The following is a 9,249-nucleotide window of genomic DNA, read 5'->3' as shown; positions in this document are numbered from 1 at the left end:
TTGAACATTTCATCAATTTAGAAGATATATATATCTTATATTACTCAAAACAAGGCTACATCATTTTTTTTCTTGAGAAAGCTCATCTGTGGAATGTAGGGAAGGGACTTTCATACTTGATCCTTTTTGTTAATTATTTAGTCATTGAAAATTCATGGTAAGGGAAATGAATAAAACACATATTCCTGAGCTGAATTTGTAGAGAAATATAGGTAGCCTCAAGAAATTCCTTTGCAGTACATTCTTCAGGCCTTCCATATTCACACTTACTTTGAACTTGAATATATAGTGTACAGCGAGCCTTGTGCATACTACCTGAAGACATGCGGAAAGGTCAAATTAAGTGGTTTGAGCAGCTCAGGGCCCCACATTAATTGCAGGGAAGAACAGAGAGTGCTTTCTCTGTAAGGGGAAATGTCACAAGTGTCATTAGTAGTTCATACGGCTGGGTCTCCAAGGACACATGGACACAAATCAAGCAGAAGACAGGCTGGAATTATAGAAGGCCACTTTAAATTCCATATTACTTTGCACTCAACATCCAAGGTCTAAGTTAGTACCTTGTGCAGAGTCATGCCTATAATGGATACTAAATAATAAATATTTATTGATGATAAAGATAAGAAGATCTGGCAAGGCCTCTGTGACCTTTGGGTATGAGAAAACTGAGCTAGCTAACAGGATTCTTGCAATTAGTCCAGGACTCCACAGAGAAGAGAGACATGGAAAAGGAATTAACAATTTTCCACATTCTTCTCACATTGCTTAGCTCTTCCACTTGATAGTCTTTGATCTTTTAAGTCCTTTCAATGTGAAATTTCCTACTCACCATTTGGAGAAGTCAGAATCTGCCTGTAAATTTCTAGACTTGATAGGTTCTTTTTGTTTTCATTGATCTTCACATTTAGGGTCCCTTCTCATTTCTCTTAACTTGATGTTTAAAGATTTTCAAGCTTGTATAATATATAATCCTTGACTTTTCTGTTCTTTGGGGTTTTAGCTTCTTTTTCTTTCCAATTCTTAGACAAAGATTAAAACATATATCTCAAGATATAGATGTTTTGTAAGACTCTAACTAAGCACCTCACATAAATCTTATTTGCTGAACATTCTGGGACTATTTACTTGCAATATTTTTCCATGCATTGTTTTATTGCAAACAAATAAATAGTGTAAAAGAAAGAACTGGGGACTATGTGGTGCTCACTTTTAGTCTGCAATAGAGTGGATATGTTGCATCAGTATATACAATAGGAAACAGAGTATGTGAGTGTGTGCAAATACATGCCTTAATCAATACTACTTAGAATATGAACTATATGATCCTTCTCAATTTATAGGAAAATAAATAAAGCAAAAGAGACACTGGATCCCAGAGGGATTCTTTTCCCAAAGCAATCAGACATCTGGAGTCTTGGTCTGATAAAAATCAATGACTCTTTCAGGGCAGTATATCTTCAGTTGTGGGTGAGGGAAGGAGTACATAATGAGAGAGGAATAGGTGAGGGTGGAAGGCATTTATGAAAAAAGAAGTGATGAGAAAACTGTAACATCCTCTCCCTGTAATTGTGCCAACATGAGCCTATAGCATGATTATGTATGTGTATTTACATCACTATGAATTCCAGAAAAAAGTAAATAAGAGCAATTTCTTCATGATTTGACTCCTGTGGGAAGATCATATGCCTTTCCTTGTGGGTATTTATCTGTGCCCATGTTTTATGGCTCAAATGGATAGGAATCAGCTCATTTTTTTCAGCAATAAGTTGCACTATACCATATACACAGGGTGCTTGACAAACACTTTGTTTGAATTATGAGTTCAGAAAATATTACCAGTGTAATGGAAACCAGTTTTAAAATGGGGGCAGGGTAGAGTTTTGTGGCAGCATTATCACAGATGGATTGACCTTTTCTGTATTGATCACCCTCTGCTTGCATTTACCCACTCAAAAGCATTTCAGCAAGCAAGCTCTTATATTTAGGAAAGGAAGCTATTTACCCATTATCCCTTCAAAACATATATAAATAGTCAAATAAACAAAAATACGCTTTGTTTATTCTCATTGAGTGTATATTATTATCTAGGTTAGAAGCAAGCCACTATTTGCAAGTTTACTGAGGAGTATTCAAAAATGAATCTAGTTATGCTTACAACAGCCTGGTAGGAAGTCCCTCTGAAATAGTTCGAATTTCACAAATATAAGTAATAAATTTAGGCTATTCTATTATGATCACCATACATGATATATGACTTGCTGCTAATATTGTATACTTAATTTTTTCCTAAACTATACTTTCCAAGAATTTTTAAATGTAAGCTGATGCTATAAAATTAATCGTGGACATTCAAACTTCTTAAGCATTTGAAATAATACAAAAATATCTGGAAAGGGGGACCAAGTGAGATTGGCCATGGAAGCCATTCACCACTAACCATTTGAATTCAGACATTAGGAAGCAATTACTACTGCTGGAGCAGACTTCAAAACATATCCCATTTGAGCTATTGTGCACATATCTAAATGGGATTTGGCAGGTGGATAAAAGATTTATTGATTCCTGTTTTGGGGATTGCTGTAGTCTTGCTGCTCCAACAGGCTTTCAAACTAGGTTTGTGTCTTACAGTACAAACTGAATGCTGGACTCTTTTCCTGGCATTGAAACCCCCGAAGTGACAAGTATAATAAGCCAGGGCTAAGGAAGCCTCTAAGCTGCACGTGGAACAGCTGCTCGGTGCTATTTTGCAGAAGCTCAAAGGAAAAAAAAAACAAGGCTTTGGGGGAGAAAACTGGCTGTCAATTAGTCTTAAACACCCAGGAAGTGTCTATAAACAGGAGCGCATATTAGTCTGAATGTGTACATACCTAGGAAACTCACTGGCCGATTACTTGCTCCCAGTTCACTGGACTTTGCTTTCATCGTTTCCTCCAGTGAAGCCGTAGAGATCTGGGATAGTTAAGGCACCGGTTACATGATGTGTGATCTGTTAACTTAGAAAAAGCTGTGTGCGCAGGCCTGACCAGGTGTCTGAAATTTGCTTTCATTACTGTAAACAACATACCTTGAGTCAAGGAGTGCTTGACCTTTGGGGTAAACATTTCTACATCAAGGATCAAAATTGGAGCTATCAAATGTATTTCTCCTAATGAAGAGATCTATGAGAGATGAGGAAATGTTGAAGTAATTCAATGGAATCACAGAACTGGAACATCCTTTCAGAGCCCATCTTCTTCTTCTATCAGAGTCCAGGGTGCCTTTCCCTTCCTCACTCAGAATGAGTGTGGAAAGAAGACACAGAGTCTAACAGGACTGACTCAGGAGCCCATGAGATGTCAAGGTGGCTTAGAAATCAGAATTCAGGCACAGGAACCGTCCACTAGGAACGAGTCTGATCTTACACTTAACACTGGGGTGGGCCCTTTACGCATTAGCTTCCCTCAAGCAGCCCTCGAGGTGTCCAGCACTCAAGGTCTTGATTTGTTTTCAGAGAGAGTGGAAAAATTCATATAAAAAAACTAAGAAAATAACATTGATCAACAACTGGCTGGTACTTATGTGGAAGCCACCCAATTAGGCTCAGAGGCAGCAGTGGTGATGTACACAGCCTGAGAGGGGTTACAGCCCACTAATCCACTTGTGTGTCTCACAAAAACCTCTTCCTGCTTACACTGTATTTCCACAAGGATTTCAGGAAGTATCAGATACCTCCCTGTAGACCCTGTCAGACTCAGCGAGCATTTATAAGAAGCCATCTCTTACTCTTTCAGGGCTTCCGTCTAATTACTGACCGAATGTGGATTTAAGCATGGGATGATAAAATCTGCCTGCTTGCATCAATCCCTCTCAATTCCCTGTCTGGTAAGGCTGACATTGTTTTTTTACATGAAAAGTTACTCTTCAGAGTAACTTTTAAGACTTCCTTTCCTTATAGCACATCAGTGGGAAAGGATCAACACTCCACATATGCTCTGGGCAGGTTTAAAAGTTTCATTTAATGCCTGTGTTAGATTCAGGGAAAAAGAGAGTCAAAGACAGAGTGAGACAGAGTGGTGTGGGGCCCCAGAAAGTGGTTGCTGTGTACGGTCATCAGGGAATAGGGAATGTAAAAAGCTTCTTGCCTCACCTATAAAAACCAGAACCACTTGGCATTTCTCTAAGTAACAAATGGATCTAAGGGCTGCAGAGAAGAGTTGTTGGCAGGAAATATTCCCCAGGGCTATGATATTTTCAGACCGTATGCGTTTCCCTTTAATGCATAGATCATGGATTACAGAGCTCTGTTCACATATCTTTTCTACCTAAGACTGAATTTTGCAGGTTCCTGTCTGACTGACAATCCCAGTTTCTAGGGGTAAGAGAATAAATCTGGATAGTTGAGATAAGAAACTGCATATTTTGCTTTGAGGTGCAGGAAGAGGAAAGAGGTGTGAAGGGGTATGAAGAGGAATTAAGACTGGAGGAAATAGTAGTTAGTAACAGAGAGAATAATAGGGAGGTTGGGCAGGCCCTCTCTCAACTTTCAGGGCTTTGGCTTTAAATGGAAACCTCTGTTCTGTAAGAACAAGTACAAATTACCTGTAGGTGTGAAGCCTTCCTGTGTCTGAAACTTGTAAGTGTGCACCTTGCACACAGCAGAGCACAAAGCAAGATTCATATAAATCTAGCTGATTGAGTTTTGATCCCAAATTGATTTCCATCAGAGCACTGGATTCACTGGTGGGCTAATTAGGAGAAAGAAGGAGTCCTCAGTAGATATTGCAGCTACAAAAAACAGTTAAGTTTAGATGCCTGGCTTGTCCCAGAGTGAACTGGTTGTTCAGCTCTGTTTCTCCCTTTAATACATGGAGGCAGCAGATTAATTTGGTGAGATACCTACTGGCACTCAAAAAGCCATTCTGGGTCATAATTCCTGGCAAGATTTACTTTGGTAGTGAAATAGACACGGTGGACAGGTTCTTACAGGATGCTCAAACTTTTTGATTCCAACCCTTTGAGTCAATTGAGATTGTTAATACCAGTTCTTCCCGAGTAAATGGGACACCTTATTGTTACTTAATTTTGGTCAGTCTTAAATCTGCTATTGCTAAGTCTTCCATTGCAAGAGCGTAGTAGATCTTTTATATTCCTGAATGTATTTAGAATCCTGTCCCAGGCATAAAGATACACTGCTCAAAACCTCTTGTCAAATTGAACCTGAAAGCTATTTGCATCCTTTGGGTTGTTTTCACATTCACGGTTTTCTAGACTCTTCTTCCCAGCATGCTTCACAGTTACTGAGTACTAGATGTGCCAACTACCATGTACAGCTACAGTCCCGCCCAACCTTTCCAGTTTGGGTTGTAATACTCATCTTTGGCATTCCGGACCGAGGCTTATTCCTCTGAACCTTTTAGCCTGGCCTGGGGCTGACCATATTAAGAGCGGTTCTTGGGCAGTGGGGGGGCACTCTCTTATTTTTGCCCTTTCCCTAGAAAATGAAATTTGGCGAAGACAATGCATCTCACGTTTTAGTAGCAACAGTTTACCCCCAGGGAGAATCAGCGTCACTTTGTACTTTAACAGCTACTCTTCCTCGCATTATTTATTTACGCATTTATTTGGGGGCAGCATCCCGACGCCGTCTTGCTGACGTTGGTCAGGGGAAAGACGCCCTCCCTGAAGGCTCGCCAAGCCATCTCTTCCTTTCATTAGTGGTGTAACCCTGTGTTCCCGCCAGAGCCCTGCGCGGAAGTGTAATCTTCCCGCTGGGGCCTCCTGTCTCGCCTGGCTCAGAGAGCTGAGCCTAAATGAAACATAAAATATTAACCGTAAGAGAAAACAAAGGATGCTGCCTCCAGGACGGCTCCGTGCCTGAGGCTTGGCCCCGTCTCCCTTGCCCCTAGGCCTCTCGTCTCGCCCCCACCCCGTCCCTCCGCGGGATCCACGAGTTGAATCGCAGCCTTCCACAGCGAATTCCCCCACCACCTCGTTCCCCTAGGCCGCCAGCCCAGAATGACCACCAGGAGGCCAGGAACAAAATGCTTAAACGTTGCATTTATTAAGGAAATGTTAAATAAGAAGAAAAAAAAAAGTCAAAACGGTGTCATGAATGTCAAGAGCACTTTTGTGGCGTAAACCGTGCAGTCACGCGAGCTACGAGTTCTATTTTGGGTCTTTGCCCGGGGGTCCAGCTGGGGCGTTAGCCCCCCTAGCCCCCAAGATCCAGTTGGAAATGTAATAAAAACAACTCACCCGGTTCACATTCGCAGGCTCCCCCTCCCCCCGCCCCCCGTCCCACGACAAAACTCTAACCCCCCAGGCAGGCAAACAGGCCACTAGAGCAGAAAAGGACTTATCAAATATTTGTATTCAAGCAAACAAACACAAAATCCCTTAAAACGAAACGTTACAATCAATCAAAGGAATTATTGCCTCTCTCGCCGGGGCTGGGAGGGGCAGGAGGGAATGAGCGCGAATCGGGACACGGGTGTGTGTGTCCCCATTAGTTCTGGAGCATGATGTATACCCGGGTCACTTATACGGCCACCGGGCAGTCAGTGCCACCGGGCCTCTCCCCTGCCCGCCCTCTCCACCAGCCCCCAGGGCTTGGCCCACCTGCGGGTGGAGAAGGGCCTTCGCTTCGTCCGTCTCCCCACATCCCACGCTGGCGGCAGCTTCCGAAGTTCTGCGCCCGAATCGCCCTCCTTTTGCCGGTGGCTCTGAGTCCAGAGCCAGGGAGCTCTCCTCCTACAGCCGGGCGTGGGGACTTTCAGAGGGAGAGCGGGAAACGGGTCGCTGCATTCCGGAAGGCAGAGTCGAGGGAAGGAACGGACTCCGACAGGTTTGCTTCGCCCATTCTCGGATGGTGAGGGGGCGCGGCCGGGCTGGCGACGTGGGGAGGCCTGGGGCGGGAGGGCCGCTCAGTAGGGCCCCACGACCACCGCCTCCACCTCCTTGGACGGTCTCCGGTCCTTCACCAGGAAGTTGATCATGCCCTCGGACTTGATAAGGAGGTTGCAGCCGAGGAAAAAGATGCCGAAGACGACGGTGAGCGACAGCACGCACATGACGGCGATCTGCACCACGCGCATGATGTACAGGCTGCGCTCGTCCGGGCCGCCCTCGGCGAAGCCGTCGTCGGTCACCACGGAAGCCTGGGTGCAGCAGCGCACGGCGCGCTCCAGGGCCTCGCTGCTGTTGGCCAGGAACAGGCCCGCCACGTCGGTCTGGTTGCCCAGCGCCGGGTTCATCGCGGGAGCGGGCGGGCGCGCGGGGAGGCGCGGGGCGAGAGGAACAGGTGCCGAGCTGAGCGCTCACTTGCACTGCTGCGCGTGCGGGGCTGCTCGCTCGCTCTTCTTTCCAAAGTGCTCGGACCGTGGGAGTTTCCCAGGAGCCTTTCCGAAGCGAGCCGCAGCCGAGCTGGTCTGCGTCGTCCGCTCCAGCCCGGGCGGTGCTCGTTCCCGGCTCTCGCTCCACTGGGGGCTGTTGGAACTTGGCGGGGCTGGGCCAGCGGGGCCGTGGGAGGTGCGGGCGGCGGCGGCGGCGGCGGGGCGGCTGCTCCGGGCGAACAGCGACCCCTTCCGGCCGCGCCGCAGCTCTGCGTCCGCGGCTCCTGCGCGGTGGGGAAGCGGAGGCGAACCCTCGCGGCTTGCTGGTCTTCTCTGTTCCAACTCCAAAGGCTAGGGGGAGGTCACTCGACTTTTCTCACTTGACAGATGGTTGAAGAGTTTCGGGAGGGAGAAGGGTTGCGACCAGAGGAAAGTTTCCGAAGACCTGGGTCGCGCCAGCCCCGCGTGGCCTTTGCCTCCCGACCCTCTCACCTCTGGGCGGATGGAAAGTCTCGAGGAACCGCAGGTGCCAGATGGTGCCCGCGAACGCGCGGGCCCGCCGCCCGTGCCTGACTCCGTCTCGCCGGCCACGGATTTCTGGAGGAGTAGGGGTGATCTGGGCGTACTATTTAAAAAGCAATGATCTTGAGAAGAAAGAAAATTAGGGAGGAAAGGGGAGACAGAGGGAAGATGAACGGGAGGAAAGGAGGGAGGGTGACGGAGGCGACTAGAAGGCACAGTGTAAGGCAGGTTCGGAGGCAAGGGAAGGAAGGGGCTTTGTGGGGAAAGGTGTTGTGGCCGTTGTGTGCACACGGTTGCCAGGAGCCGGGTCACCTCTCTGCTAAGGGCGTGGAAGGTGGACATAGTGGCCACTCTCGTAATATTAATTGCAGAAGAGTTTTGGGATGTGCTTCCAGTGTTCTTGTCGGTTGGCTGTAAATCCGTTGTTTAAGGGAATTGCTCATCGGCGTCCATCACCTAAGAACACTGGCCAACTGCTGGAAGGCCTCCCCATTTTCCATACGCTGATGGATTTCTCCTTGGTCATTCTAAACAAAACTGCGGATGTTTTAGGGGCCTGATTGAGACTTCAGCCCATTGTGAGTTTGCTGTCGGTTTCAGTTATAAACCTGTCAGATTGTTTCTTAAGCCCTAGAATACTTCATATTTTTTCTCGTTTCTTCTCCCTCCCTCCCTCTCCTCATTCCTCTCTCCCTCCCTTCCTGCTCTCTTCTTTCAGCTATGACAGCTGGAAGCCAGCAACTTGAAGCCCAGTCCAAACTTTTGGTAGAACACATTTACTAAATTTCTGTCAACACATAGTAGCTAGCTATTTCACCATTTTAAACTCTATTCTAAATTCCATTCTATTTGCTTGTTAAACCCTCTTATTTCTGTGTCCCCAAGCATCATTTATTCCTTATCCAGAGGTTTCCTTAGCTGTTTTTGTGCTATTTTGTGACTACTGTAAAATGGAATAAACTGTCATTTAGTTAAGAGTTTTCTATTTTGGATGTTGATTGTCAGCTTCAATAAGTTTAGATTCCTCTAAACAATATTTTTATTTTGAGGGTAATGTCCCAACAATTTCTTCTTTGGGCAAATTTTTATAAATTGAAAAAGCACTTATTTAAATCTCACTATACAATTAGTCTATAAGTCATCCATCTTTACTTAATATGGGTGATACTTAAGAATAATAAAACATAATACATATGTGAAAAAATTGCACAAGAACTTAAGACAATATAAAATAATACTAAAATGAATGGCAGGGGCAAGTACTGGGAATTCAGAAAAATGAAAGGTGAAGAATAGGGATTGATTTACAGGGATTTTAACTTGCACAGGATTGTGTATTTATTAGAAGCTGGGTGTGGATGAATAGAGAAAAGCCCCTTCTGCATTTGACAAAAATAAGAAGTGTTATAGTACATTT

At 45.3% G+C, this 9,249-nt stretch overlaps 1 protein-coding gene across 1 annotated transcript; it reads right to left on the bottom strand.

Moving 5' to 3' along the window:
• Window positions 1-6,770: 6,770 nt before the first annotated feature.
• On the bottom strand, window positions 6,771-7,371 carry RPRM (reprimo, TP53 dependent G2 arrest mediator homolog). The gene has a single exon (XM_036928318.2). It carries the CDS (start codon window positions 7,230-7,232, stop codon window positions 6,903-6,905), a length of 330 nt encoding a protein of 109 aa, XP_036784213.1. The 5' UTR covers window positions 7,233-7,371; the 3' UTR covers window positions 6,771-6,902.
• Between the last annotated feature and the right edge of the window lie 1,878 nt (window positions 7,372-9,249).

The sequence above is a fragment of the Manis pentadactyla genome, chromosome 8, assembly GCF_030020395.1.
Source record: "Manis pentadactyla isolate mManPen7 chromosome 8, mManPen7.hap1, whole genome shotgun sequence".
In the NCBI taxonomy this organism is placed as follows: Eukaryota; Metazoa; Chordata; class Mammalia; order Pholidota; family Manidae; genus Manis; species Manis pentadactyla.
This window is presented reverse-complemented; position numbering and strand designations above follow the sequence as displayed.

What these genes read in the sequence shown, in the direction of transcription:
- RPRM (XM_036928318.2), bottom strand. Translation starts at nt 7,232, where the DNA reads ATGAACCCGGCGCTGGGCAACCAGACCGACGTGGCGGGCCTGTTCCTG.